The 15,308-nt window shown below is 34.4% G+C and overlaps 1 protein-coding gene across 4 annotated transcripts in view; it reads left to right on the forward strand.

Annotated features, from left to right (window-relative positions):
• ZC3H13 (zinc finger CCCH-type containing 13) overlaps window positions 1-15,308 on the forward strand; it is a 91,078-nt gene that overhangs the window by 7,645 nt on the left and 68,125 nt on the right. For all 4 annotated transcript variants that reach the window (XM_025478272.3, XM_025478274.3, XM_025478275.3 and 1 more), the window contains exons 4-5: window positions 1,657-1,768; window positions 12,169-12,277. In XM_025478272.3, coding sequence (XP_025334057.3) covers window positions 1,657-1,768; window positions 12,169-12,277 — 221 coding nt within the window. The remainder of the gene's footprint in view (window positions 1-1,656; window positions 1,769-12,168; window positions 12,278-15,308) is intronic.

The following is a 15,308-nucleotide window of genomic DNA, read 5'->3' on the forward strand; positions in this document are numbered from 1 at the left end:
ATCCTTGCCTTCTGTTAATGTGGGAAAACCAATTCTTACTGACATATGTTTAATTATCTGTACAAATATAACCTAGATAGTGTTTCAACAATTTTAATATTTTGTTCATATTATTACCACACTTTTAATACATGCCTAATTCATCTCTGAAGTTTGTTGTTAACTGACACAGAATTTTTATGCAAGAGGTAATTTTGAGGAAAATGGTCAGAGAATTTGTCTAAGATGGGAAAACATAGTGTCATTGCCAGACTTAGAATAAAGGATTTTTTATGTTATTTTGTGCATGTTTTTCCATTCGATAACCCCCTTTGGATTTGTCTTTTTTTCCTTTTTTTTATAGGGAAGAAAATACGGTTCATAATGTGATTCAGAGATGGAAAGAAAAGCAGTGTAATTCAGAAATGATTAGTCACAAGATTATTTATTAAGCATTCATTGTATGAAGAGCTCTGTTAGGCGCTGCTTAGGATAGAAACAAGTTCTTAATAAGTTGTTTTATTACATAAAGGAAACCAGGGCACATAAGATTAACTTGTATATCATAATTATAATTTAAAGTATTTAAGTACTGGTTTTTAATAAGAAGATACACTTTCAAGATCAGATTTAACTGTTTAAACATTTATATATTCCTATAAAATGTACATACAAATGTTAATGAGATCCTTTAAAGTGAGTTAACTGAAATTATATCTTCATTATGTGACTTGTATTGATTGATACAAGAATTGATTTGATTGATAACTATTACTTGAAATAGATCTAAATGTTTATGTGATTGTTTCTATCTTTAAAAAATACTCACACAGTGTTTTTTGGTCGCCAGTGGGGGACCTACCATTTTTTAACTTCTATTGCCCTTTTTAAAAAAGCTCCTCTAGGAATATTCTTTAAAGGCAGTGTGTTTTCCATATCTGCTTTGTTTTCTCACTTAACAATAGTGTAAAAATAATTGGGAGCCATTTGTCACATTTTCAGTATGAATTATGAAGGCTTACCAGGGTTGAACATAACTATGTATGATTTTCCTTGATTAAAAAGAAATCCACTGCCTAAACCTTGTTTTGAATCCTTTAACTATTTTCTATTCTGAAATAATTTCAAATTTAAAAAGTTATAAGAATAACATAAAACTCCTATATGTCCTGTGATTATTAAGATGGATAATTTTCAGTTGTTGATGTTGCATCCAGCCACATATATGTATGCATGATAATACTGTTGCCCCTTATTAATTTTGCAACATCGTGGTTTAAAACTTTATCTTCCTACTTTTTACTTTCAAATATAAGTAGTACATTTATGTGATTTTTAGAAAAACAAATGAAGCTGTTAATTACAAATTCCTTTTTCTTGGTTCACATATAGTTTCTTATTCATATCACCAGTACCTGCCACCCCATGGAATTTTATTGTATACATTTCTGATTGTTATGGGGAGAACACTTGTAAGTGATGCTCATATTTTTTATATATTAATATTTAAGCTGAAGCAAATTAATTGTTTTTCTGAACATTAGGAGCCATGGACAGAAAAATTTTATTGAGATTCATCAGGTATTTCTGTAAATACATTCTTATAAATGTTATATAAATATAGATTTTTGTTGTTTTGTTTTGTTTTTTGTTTTGTTTTTGTTTTTTGGTTCAAAGGTCACCAGAAAGACCTACAGGGGATCTTAGAGAAAGAATGAAGAACAAGCGCCAAGATGTGGACACTGAGTCCCAGAAACGAAATACAGAGGAGTCATCCTCACCTGTTAGGGTAGGAATGAATTTCCCAAAACAAAGTTAAATTTCAGTAATGACTTACTATATATGTTCCATAATATTATGTTGTGTGCTAAATATATGGTAGATGTGAATAATACCACATTATAATGTTTATATGGATAGTGTAATTTAGGGGGGAAAAAAGTCCTCTGGGAAAACTCCTAATTCTCTGAATCAGTTCTTGGTGGTAATTAAGATGGAGGGAATTGGTTAGTGGAGCTTAAGTTCAACTTCATAGGATTTCTGGATCTTGATGGGCATCATAACTATCTAAAAGTATTCTTAAATCTTCAGAATTCAGCCAGCCATCATATCCTGCTTGTTTCCAAGAAAGGTTAAAGTGGATTATAGTAGGACACTTAGAAATTAAAACAATGAAAGCAAGGCATGGTGTTGACAAAAACTGAACCAGAGAATTTAGGTGAAGGAAGGCACATGTGACCACAAAGTTTAATGGTGGGTTTCCTGACAGTGACGCCAAAAGAGAAATCTTAATTTATGATATAGCTTATTGAATAAAAGAAAACGTCAGTGTTTCATATGTGGAAATCTGATCCTGAGCTTTTTTTTTTTTTCAAGAAACTGACCACCATCCCTAGAAGACCACTATGTCACTATAGATTTGTCTGTTCTGAATATTTCATATAAGTGGAGTCATGTAGTATGTGATTTTGTTTTTGATTTGTCTTTCACATGCCATAGTGTTTTCAAGGTTTATGAAAAATTATAGGATATATCAATATTCTGTTCCTTGTTTTTGCTAAATAATATTCCATTAATACATCACATTTTATTTATCGATTCATTAATTAATGAACATTTGGGCTGTTCCAGATTTAACTCTTATGAATCATGCTGCTGTGAACATCCTGAATAGTTTTTTGAGTGACATGTTTTCATTTCTTTGGGGTTTATATCTAGGAGTAGAATTGGCTGAGTGATATACTAATTCTGTGTTTAATTTTTTGAGAAACTGCTAGATTGTTTTCCAAAGCAACTGCACTATATTACATTCCTGCCAGCAATAAGATTTCCAATTCTCTCTTCGTCAGTGTTTGCTATTACAAACTCTTTGATTAGAATCATCTTAATGAGTGTGAAGTGGTAATCGCATTGTAGTTTTTGCATTTCCCTGATGGCTAATGATACTGAACATCAGTAATATTGAACAATAAGATGTGCTTATTGGCCATCTGTGTATCTTCTCTAGAGACATGTCTTTTTCAAATCTTTGCCCCTTTTTAAATTTGGGTTGTCTTTTTATTGTTGATTTGTAAGAACTTTCTATATATTTTAGATACAGATTCCTTATTTATGATTTGCAAAATTTTTCTTCTGTCCTGTGGGATTATCTTTTTATGTTCTTGATGATGTCCTTTACAGCACAGATATTTTTAGTTTGATGAAATAGTTTATCTGTTTTTGTTGTTTGTGCTTTAGGTGTCTTATCTAAGAAACCATTGCCTAATTCAGGGTCACAAAGATTCATGCCCCCCCCCCTTTTTTTTTTTTTCAAAGAATCTTGGAGCTTTAGCTTTAGCTTTGATCCATTTTGAGTTAGCTTACATTTATGGTCCAGCCTTATACTTTTTCATATGGATATCTCAGTTGTCTCATATTATAACCGTTTCATTAAAATTATTGAATTGTTTAAAGAGAAACTTTCTGATCATTTAAGCTGTATAGAAGCTTTCCTATGATTGTTGCTGATCCTCAATAAAACAGCTGCATTACCATTTTACATTATAGCTTGTAGAGATTTATCTTCAGGAACCTAAAGTAATGTACTTTTCAGTATGTAGCTTTCTAATGTCTGATGATAGATACATAATACTGCTTTAGAAATCTTAGATAGTAGTTCTCAGCTAGAGGTGTGTATGTATCAGAATTCTTTTGGAGGAGAGATAGTGTTTTGTGAAATACATGTTGATACTCTACCCCTGATCTACTGAATTAGAATTCCTGGGTAGGGGCTGGGCACAGGTATTGCATTTTGAAGTAACTGATTGCTCAGAATATGGAATGAACTCCATGAGTTGCTGGTAATGTTTAACAACCATTCAGGGAAAAAAGCTTTGCTTTATGGGATTTGCCAATTTCTTTAGCGTAAATACTACTATCATGGTCAGTTTCAAGCTGGCTTAGTGATATCACTGAATACAGATTTGGAAAGAGATACTCATTTTCACACCATTATATAGTATTTTTCACACATACACATAAATATGTATATGCACTCACATATAGTGTAATTAACTGCAAGACTAAAATGTACTAAAATATTTAGGAAGTGAATTTTGAATAACAGTTACCTTTGTTTTTTATTATTTGTGTAATTGTTAGCTTATATGATTTGATTTTTAATCATAGCTATGTTTAACACCGGCTTGCACAGTTCCTAAAGATTTAACAGTTGGTTCTTGTGAGTCAGTGTGAACTGACTCTAGCACACCACTAAATGGACTAGTTTAAAAGGCAAACATCTGGAATTCATATTCTGAAGACATTATTTTAGGAATTGTTTTTTAACTCTGTTGTCAGTTTCCTTACCTGTAAGTGGAGGCAGTAGCTCTATCAGTGTGTTGCTATGAAAAAAATATATGTCAAACAAGTAACATGAGTTGCTGGCTAATCCACGATGACTCTTTAATAACTGGTATGTGGGATCCCTGGGTGGTGCAGCAGTTTGGCGCCTGCCTTTGGCCCAGGGCGCGGTCCTGGAGACCCGGGATCGAATCCCACATCGGGCTCCTGGTGCACGGAGTCTGCTTCTCCCTCTGCCTGTCTTTGCCTCTCTCTCTCTCTGTAACTATCATAAATAAAAAAATAAATAAATAAATAACTGGTATGTACAGGGATTAGAACAGCTCTTGGCCTTTCCTCTCTAATATAAATTAGTGTTAGGCTCTTAATAGATAAACATCAGCGTTGGAGATTTAGGTTGTTAACAGATATCTAAATCTAAGTATATTGCTGATCATAAAGGTTTATATGTTTAGCATATTCAGCTTAGTAGACAGCAGAGTTGGCCTTTCGTTAAGAAATAAAAGCTTGGAGATCTCCGGGTGGCTCAGTGGTTTAGGGCCTGCCTTCGGCCCAGGGCGTGATCCTGGGGACCTGGGATCAAGTCCCACATCAGGCTTCCTGCATGGAGCCTGCTTCTCTCTCTGCCTTCCCTGCATGGAGCCTGCTTCTCTCTCTGCCTGTGTCTCTGCCCCTCTGTGTGTGTGTGTGTGTGTGTGTGTCTCTTATGAATCAATAAATAAAATCTTAAAAAAAAAAAAAAAGAAAAGAAAAAGCTTGATTCTTACTTTCCCTAGGTGAGAAAGCCCTCAGAGATGCTGAGTGTCATGCCTGCCTAAGTGTTATAGTGACAAGAGTGATCAGGTTTTAGGAAATTCCTGATCCAAAACTAGACAAAACTGTTAATAAGCTAGGATACCAGGGTGTTAATTATTTTGAGTGATCTGTCTGACAGGATAACAAATACTGATCATTTCTATGGTACATTCCTACTGCAACACATGTGTCTGTTGATCTTTACGTGATGAACTTCTATGGGAAAGTCAGATTTAGTTTAGGTAGGGGCAACTATAGGTTAGATAACATAAGATAGCTAAGACAGGTTAAGATACAAACATCAACTCTAGTGCATCTGAGTTGTGAGGTTGATAACACGTGATCTTGTGGGCATACAAATTCATAAGTAGATAAATTGTAATTCTGTAGAGTATGGTAGTATGACAGAGAGATACACAGAACACAGTGGAAGGAATAACTGGGGAACAGAGAACATTTCACAGAGGGAAATGACATTTGCATTGAGTGTTGGAAGGATAGGTGGGATGAAAGATGGGATGGTGAAAGTTTAGAAAGAGGAGAAAACCACAGGATTTTTACATCCATGTTCTTGAGAAATATTTCTAATTACAAGAAATATTGGTTTTTATACTAGGTACTTAGGTATTAGCTGACTTCTTAGTCAGGAAATAGTCTCTTTGCTTCTATTTTCTGAAAAAGTGGGGAATTGCTGTAATTTCTTTCTTAAATGTTTGATAGAATTCACAGAATCGATAGATGTGAATCCATCTGGAACTGGTGCTTTCTGTTTTGAAAGGTTATTTACCGATTCAGTTTCTTTAGCTTTTTTTTTTTTAATTTTTATTTATTTATGTATGATAGTCACAGAGAGAGAGAGAGGCAGAGACACAGGCAGAGGGAGAAGCAGGCTCCATGCACCGGGAGCCCGATGTGGGATTCGATCCCAGGTCTCCAGGATCGCGCCCTGGGCCAAAGGCAGGCGCTAAACCGCTGCGCCACCCAGGGATCCCTGATTCAGTTTCTTTAGTAAGTACAGGCTTATTCAGATTGTCTATGAGTTTTGGCAGATTGTCTTTTTTGTAGAATTAGACAATTTCCTCTAGGTTATCAAATTTGTCATAGGATTGTTCATAGTATTGATTTATTATCCTTTTAATCTCTGGGATTTGTAGCAATGTCTCCTTTTTTGTTTCTGATACTACTAACTTATGTCTTTTCTTTTTTTTCTTAGCCTGACTAGAAGCTTATCAATTTTATTGATCTTTTTAAAGACTGGCTTTAAGTTTAATGATTTTTTTTCTTCTATTGATTTCCTGTTTTCAGTTGATTGATTTCATTGATTTCCACTCTAATTTTTATTACTTCTTTTCTTCTGCTTACTTTAGATTTAATTTGCTCTTTTTCTAGTTTTTCTGAAGTAGAATCTTAGATTATGGATATATTTTTTTAATTTTTTAAAAAAATTTATATATTCATGAGAGACAGAGGCAGAGACATAGGCAGAGGGAGAAGCAAGCTCCCTGCAGGGACCCTGATGCAGGACTTGACCCCAGGACCCCGGGATCACACACTGAGCTGAAGGTAGACATTCAACCACTAAGCTACCCAGGCGTCCCTAGATTATGGATTTTAGATCTTCTTTAGAAGTGCTGTACTTTATTCTCTAAACACTATTTTCACGGCATTCTATAAATTTTAGTAAGTTGTATTTCATTTTCATTTTTTAAAAGATTTTATTTATTTAGAGAGTGTATGTGTGAGTAGGGGGAGGGGCAGAGCGGGAGAGAGAATAAAACAGACTCTGCTGAGTGTAGAGCCCCACATGGGGCTTGATCCCAAGGCCCTGATTACAATGCAAGCCAAAATCAGGAGTCAGACACTTCAACCAACTGCCCTACCCAAATGCCTCTCACTTTTAGTTTGAAATATTTTTAAATTGCTCTTGAAATTTTTTTCTTTGACCCATGTGTTAATTAGAAGTGTGTTGTTTAATCTCCACATATTTAGGTATTTTCCAGCTATCTTATTGTATTGATTTCTAATTTAATTACATCGTAGTCTGAAAGCAGACATTGTATGATTTCCATTCATTTAGAAGTGTGTTTTATGGTTGAGAATATGGTCTGTTTTAGTAAATTTCCCATGTGAGCGTGAGAAAAATGTGTATTCTGCTGTTGTGGAATGAAGTAGTCTATAGATGTCAGTTGTATCCAGTAGATCGATGGTGCTTTTGAGTTCAACTATGTTCTTACTATTTTTCTGCCTGATAGATATGTCCATTTTTGACAGAGAGGTGTTAAAATCTCCTAACTATAATTGTGGATCATTTCTTCTTACAGTTTTATATTGGTTTTTACCTTCCGTGTTTTGACACTATGCTGTTAGGCATATATATATTAAGGATTGTTATGTCTTCTTAGAGAATTGACCCCTTTATCATTATGTTAAGCCCCTTTATGTCCCTGGTAATAACTTCACTTGCTTTGAAGTCTGCTCTGTCTGAAATTAATGTAGCTATTCCTCCTCTCTTTTAATGTTAACATAGTATATCTCTCTCCATCTCTTTCCTTTAACTCTATATTATCTTCATATTTAAAGTTGTTTCTTGTAGACGGCATGTACTTAGGTCTTATTTTTAGGAAATTTTTTGAAATTAAGAGTTCACTAATGATGTTAGTGTTTTGTGAAACGAAGTATATTTTTAGAGCAGTAGGGTTGGAATTTTTTTTTTAAGAATTTATTTATTTTAGAGATAAAGAGAGGGAGCAGCAGAGAGGAACAGTGGGAGAGGCACAAACGACTCCATGAAGAGCACAGAACCCCCACTCAGGGCTTGATCCCATGACCCCTGAGATCATGACTTGAGCCGAAATTAAGAATTGGACAATTACCCAACTGAGCCATCCAGACACCCCTGGAATCATTATTCTTTAAAAATAAGACATGAAAAAAAAATCCTTTGTATAAAACATTGAATGTTTAAAACTTGATATTCTTTAATATAATAATCATATTCTTTAATATAATAATTAGTACTATGATAATAGCTTTAGGCTAGTAATGGACGTATTTACATAGTTATTTTAAAGTAAATATTAGTACAAGGGGAGAACTTTGTTGGTATATAATTGAGTTAATCTTTGATTAAATGTTCTGTGATAATTTTTGTTAGTCTCAGAGTAAATTTCTCTAAGTAATTTTGGAAAGATGTAAGGAAATATATAAGATTATATGGGATAAATAGAAATGGTAGTTGAAGTGGATTTTTTTTCCCTTCCCATCTTTGTCTCATGTAATACGTAATAATACTGTTCCCTGTCATTAACAAAGAACAAACTTGTGTTAGGGATAAACAGACTTCATTTTAGGAACAAAATGTCATTTATAGTAGTATGGCCTAGAGTGGCTTCTTCTGACCAATGGTTGTGGATAAATCCAAGGGAAAATAGTTGGCTATACTTTAAACAGTAGGCAAAGTTTGATGTGATTGCTAAAGAATTGTTAGTCTCGTTAAGAATTGTTAGTCTTAACTTTCCCTTTCAGCATAATTGTGGACTATAAACTTTTAGGGTCTCCCACTACAGTAATACTGGGTCCTGGAAAAGTGACAACAAACACATTTTAAATGCATTGCTACTTTCTCAAAAATGCAAAACAGCAGCAAAAACAAAGAAATACGAACGGGGAATCGAAACCAAGGATTAAGTAGCAAATGTGAAAGCTAGTGGTGACCTTGAGACTTTACTCGTATTAGAGCTGTAAATAGAGACAAAGCCTTTGGTCCATCTGTGGAGAGAGAATTGTTGAATTAGAAGATGGACCTGAAGAACTTAACCAGAATACAGCACATAAAGATAGAGTTATAGAAAATGTTGAAGAGATTCAAAAATGTGGGGGAAATACTTAGAAAGTTTAATGTACCTTTAGTTGGAACTCCATGAAAAAATAGAATGTAGGAGAGTCAATACTGAAAGAAGTAGTGCTGTGAATTTTCTGTAATTGACAAGACAGAGCTACAGATACAAAAAGCACAATACATATCAAATAGAATGTTATTATGCAATTGCAAAATACCAGAGTTAGAGAAAATATTAAAATACCCCAAGGAAAAAGGCAAATCATCCTACAAAGGAGCAACAGAATGACATCAATAACAATGGAAGCCAAAAGACAGCGGGATAGTATTTCCAAAGTGCTAAATCTGTCAACCCATAGTTGTATACCCAATAAAACTATTTTTCAAGAATGAGGATATAATACAGACATTTTCAAATAAAATTGAGAGTGTTGAGTACTAGGAGACCTTCACTAAATAAAGAGTGTCTAAAAAGATATGCATCAGGAAGATAGCAGGATGACCTTAGAAGGAGGGTCTGAAATGTGAATAGTAAAGGTGAATAGGGAAAATGTTTACTAGGTTAGCCAGTCTGTTTTGTTATGGCCTTTGAAGTTGTCAACAGTGTGGCCTTGTACTTTGAAGAGGTGAAGTGTATTAAGAGTGTAGAGTAAATGGCTTTGAACTCCACAAAATCCACTCTATCACTTTTTCATTTTGTAGCTGCATTGTGTTTTCGGGGAATTGACCCCAGTTCACTGTTGGGGCCTGTTTAGTCTAATGCAGTCAAAATAACCCCAGTCTCCTTGCTGATTCAGGAACCAGGCCTAAGTCATTTCACCTGTGGATTACCTTAGTATTAGTTATTGATTGAGATGTGGTCATGTGACTGAAGTTGGCCTACTCAAACTGAAGGAAAGAATTCTTACTTCATGATTGAGGGAGAGGCACACTGGGAGAATGTAGATTGCTTCTTATTATGGTAAAAGAAATATGCCTTAATGTGAAGTCAACAGTAAGAATAGCAGAGCTGTGAGAAGGGAGAACCACCAGAAAGTTTGATCTCTAATGATTTCAGCATGTTACTAAATCACCCAGCCCTGAAGTTTGCCTTATTTTATGTGAGATTGTAGTTTAAATTTACAGTTTACAAACTTATAGTATCTTACTTAAGCTCCACCCAAAACTTATTCTCCAAAACAAGTTAGACTCGTTAATAAATCATAATTTCAGTTCTATACCAGAAGTAGAAGCCATGTGCTGTATACTGCTCTGATAAGAACAGATTAATTTTAGTTATTACATTTTATTGAAGTACATTGTCAAATTAATATGTTCAGGGAAGATGACTGAGTGAGGAAGAGTGTGAGAATCCTGAAATGTTAATATATGATCAATGTGAACTATTTCTTTGGCCTCATATAAGAAAATATTGAAGAGCTTTGGTAACAGTGTTTAAATATTTTAAAGGGCTGTCTCATGAAAGTAGTAGTATTTTTACACGATCTATACTTCAGAACTGATTCCAATCAGAAGGAATCCTGGAGAGGTATAAGAGAATTGTGATCAGTATAAAATTAGATCAGTTTTAATAATTAGAGCTGTCTGAAAATGGGGACAAGGGGATGCAACAGTGAAGAACTATCAGTGGAGATATAGGGAGTAAATTTTTTTTCTTAAGTTCTTCTAATAGGACTTTCATAAATATGTAATATTTAAAAATTTTTTTCTACATAGGGCAGGAAGTTATTGGATTATATTATTTACAAAGACCTGTAATATTTTATTATTCTAGTTACTAATCCAGTTATTGTAATATTGGTCTTCAACTCTTACCTTCAATATTTCTTTTTAAACCAAATTCTTGGTAATGCCTCCTTTCTAAGAATTCATAATGAATACTATCTATCCATACATATAATGTTAAAGGAATAAATGTGAATATAATATAAAATGAAAATAATTTAAAGTAGAAGTCCACAATCATTTATTGTATTCCTAAAATGTAAGAAATATTTAAAACCAAACATTTTTCCTAAGTTCAGCATAAACTTATTTGACAGCAAAACCTGATTTTAATTGACATGAAGCTAATTATAGTCTTTATGGCTCTGAAACCCTTTTTAACTAAATTAGTATTTGGATATTACATGATACCTGAAGTAGAAAACAATATATTTTTCAGTAATTTGGGGATAACTTCCTATAAAGAATTTTTGATACAACTTGTACTAATGTATATTTATAGTGAGTTTAATCCACAGAACACTCAAAACTTGCCTGGGGGACACCTGGGTGGCTCCGTTAGTTAAGTGAGACTCTTTTTTTTATTTTTATTTATTTATTTTTTTTTATTGGAGTTGAATTTGCCAACATATAGCATAACACCCAGTGCTCATCCCATCAGGTGCCCCCCTCAGTGCCCATCACCCAGTCACCCCCACCCCCCGCCCACCTCCCTTTCCACCACCCCTTGTTTGTTTCCCAGAGTTAGGAGTCTCTCATGTTCTGTCTTCCTTTCTGATATTTCCCACTCATTTTTTTCTCCTTCCCCCTTTATTCCCTTTCACTATTTTTTATATTCCCCAAATGAATGAGACCATATAATGTTTGTCCTTCTCTGATTAACTTATTTCACTCAGCATAATACCCTCCAGTTCCATCCACGTCGAAGCAAATGGTGGGTATTTGTAGTTGATGTCAGCTCAGGTCTTGATCTCTGGATTGTGAGTTCAAGCCCCACATTGGGCTCCACACTGGATATGGAGCCTAAAAAAAAAGTTACATGGGATGTAGATTGATAATCTATATCTATAGATTGATAATCTTTAGAATATATTTTATGAATAAAAATAGATTGTTCCTTTTTTTCCTTTTGTCTTACATATAAATAAGATCCTCCCTCCCTCCCCTCCCTCTTTTCTCCCTTCTTCCCTTTCTCTTTTTTTCTTTTGACCTTACCATTTTTCCATGGCTATCCAGTGCTTATTAAATATTTGCATTGTATATTTTAAACTCTTAGTTACTCCTTACTTCTACCAGATTGCTGTACTTTAGTAGATAGTTTTCTCATTGTGGTGCTATCCTGGAGTTTGTCACTTCTACTTAGTAAGTGATTATCTGCAACACAGCTTCTTTAATGAAACAAAGACAAAGCCAGAAATATTCTGTATTTCAGTAACCATCCCATAATTTTTAAAAATATAGTAATCTGTATGTTTGTATATGCTTTTTAGAAAGAATCTTCAAGAGGGAGACATAGGGAAAAGGAAGACATAAAAATCACTAAGGAGAGAACGCCAGAAAGTGAAGAAGAAAATGTAGAATGGGAAACTAATAGAGATGGTGAGTTTCAAAAATCTTTGTTTATATAGTCAGTTTATTGATTATTTGCATTGTAGATTTTAGGGGGATTCAAAACATTTCTCAACTGTGATCTCCTGGTTGTTTCAGAATCATCTTATTGCCTTGTTTCTACCTTACTGAGTTAGGATACAGAAAATGGCATATGGTAGTGGAACAAAAGCAGAGAATGCTGTTCACACTGCATTTTTCAACTTGCCCATCCTTTCCCCCCCTAGAACTTTATTGGGCACCATCATAGTCCTTTGAAATTATATTACTTTTCTAAATTTTTTTAGTTCCTCAATACCAAGGTGAAAAAAATTAAATCTAAATTTTGTTTGTCTTACATAAAATATTAAAGTGAGTTTTTTAAATCTTAAGGATCTGGGAAAGTTATTTCCAAGAAATTGTAGACTTTTTTCTTTCAGAAGAAATCCATTTCAGATAACTGAGACCAGGGATTTGTTGATGAAAAATAACAAAATCATCTTTGCATCATCTTAACAAATTAGTTTTTTTTTTTTTTCCACACCATGAATATTCTCTCTTCTTCACTTCTATGACCTTCTGAAAGTGAGCACTACAGCCTCACACTACCAAATACAGAGAAAGAAAACTCATATTTGTTGCTTTGAGTGTGCTGGGCATTTTTATGTAATTTATATAATATTCCTTATTAATTCAATAGCTTTGTATTTCTGCTAACAGATGACAGAATTAAAGAATGTAAAAATTTAAGCAACTTCCACAGCAGTAAACTAAAAACTTAGACCAGACGTTAAAAAACCATAACTTACGGGCCAGCCGGCCACCTGGTTTTGCAAGTAAAGTTTTGTTGGAACACAGCCATCCTCATTTGGTTACATATTTCCTGTGGCTGCTTTTTAGCTATAGTGGATGAATAGACATCTGTGAGAACCAAGAGCCTGTAAGCCTAAAATGCTTTCTGTTACATTTTAAGAGCAATCTCTGAAGACATATTCTAATAGGTGAAAAATGTGCTGAATGCCTCTCCGGTAACTTGAACATCAGTATTTTTACGAAAATCCATTCCATCTTTGGACATTGTTGTCTGCTTAAAACTTACTCCCAAGAGCACATAGGAAACTTTCCTATGATTAGTTTATAGGGATTTCATAAGCCAATTTTATACCTTCTACAAAACAGCAGTAGAAGCAGCTATGATTTCCCATTATAGTTGCCTAAGTAGTTAATATACTGAAACAAAATATTACAAACTTTGACTATTCAAGGTTGGATAGTGAACTTTATGAAGTATGAAGGGATTAACTCAGCATTTTTTTCCATCTTAATTATTTTTGGATAAAAAACACTCTGAAATGTACTGAATACTTATCTTTAAAAACAAAAATTTTTATATTCCCATTTAAAAGGTTTGTAAAAGCCTAAGACAGTTCTCTGGTTGTTTTCATAATAGCTATTTTAAACCCTCTCCTTAAATCTCCCAGTGGACCTTTCATAGTTCCTGTCAGCTGTTTACTATAGAGACGATACACTCACCATCTACTAACTTTCTAAGTGTGGTATCAAGAAGTTGATAAATTAGTCTTCTTTTCCCACCTGACCTTTACTCTTTCTCTTTTGTTCTGGGTAAGAAGCCTCCCTTCTGCTGTGTAAGATTGTATTCCCCTTTATTCTGGATTCACTTTCTTCCCAGCTCTGCAGTCTTGCTCATTTGACATACATTCTTTTTTATATCTCTAACATCCATCTGGATACACTTTCTCTTCTCTACATCTGACTCTAGCCATCACCCTGCTTGTCCCCACTTTACAATTAAATTCTTGAAGGAATTCTGTACCTTACTGTCTTTAGATTTTCACCTCAATACTTACTCAGTTTTCTGACCCATGTCTTCACTAGAACTGCTCTTCAGGGTCACTAATAACCTCCTCTTTGGTAAATAAATGGAGACTTGCTTGTCTCTCTTCTGTAATCTCTCTGCAACATTTGAGAGATTGTTGCTTTTCTGCAACAATCTCTCAAATGTCTGGAAGCACTTTCCCCTTCAGTTTCATCTATCTACCCCTCTTCAGGTTTTCTGTCTTCCTTTGAAACCCTTCAGTCTTGTACAGGGGTTCCTTGTATTTTATCTCTCTCTTAAATGTTGATTCCCAAGGCTTTGCTCTAGACTGTCATCTTTAAAAAAAACTAAAGTGATTTTACTACAAGAGGCTTTTCTGTACAAAGTTCTTTAAAAGGTGAGTAGATGCCTTCTATAGTAGATTTACATAGGAAATATACACATGGGTACTTATTACAGCTTCTCTTAATTGCAACTTAAAGATTTTGATTGTTTATATATTAAAAATATGTTTGAAGGAGGGGCACCTGGGTAGCTTAGTGGTTGAGTGACTGCCTTTGGCTCAGGTCATGATCTCAGGGTTCTAGGGTCGAGTCCTGCATCAGGCTTCCCGGCAGAGAACCTGCTTCTCTTTCTATGTCTCTGTTTCTCTGTGTTTCCCATGAATTAATAAATAAAATATTTAACAAAAAATATGTTTGAAGGAATACTGATGCGTGAATTTAGCCATTTTAATCCCAGGATAATGAGACTGTTAACTAGTTTAATAGACTTTCCTTCTACATTTTCAGTCTAAAGTAAATAGCAGGGATCCCTGGGTGGCGCAGCAGTTTAGCGCCTGCCTTTGGCCCAGGGCGCGATCCTGGAGACCCGGGATCGAATCCCACGTCGGGCTCCCGGTGCATGGAGCCTGCTTCTCCCTCTGCCTATGTCTCTGCCTCTCTCTCTCTCTCTCTCTCTCTCTCTCTCTCTCTCTGTGACTATCATAAATAAATAAATAAAAATTAAAAAAAAAAAAGTTTAAAAAAAAATAAATAGCAATTTTAGCTAGATTCAGAAGAAATTGCTCTATATCAATATTTCTCAAACTTTTGGGTCTAAGGACACTTTTCACTTTTTTAAAGGATCTCAAACAACTTTAAGAAAAAAAAGATTTGAGAGAGGGAGGAGAGAGAGAAATAGAGCACGCGCACGCAAGAAGCAGGG

The sequence above is a fragment of the Canis lupus genome, chromosome 22, assembly GCF_003254725.2.
Source record: "Canis lupus dingo isolate Sandy chromosome 22, ASM325472v2, whole genome shotgun sequence".
In the NCBI taxonomy this organism is placed as follows: domain Eukaryota; kingdom Metazoa; phylum Chordata; class Mammalia; order Carnivora; family Canidae; genus Canis; species Canis lupus.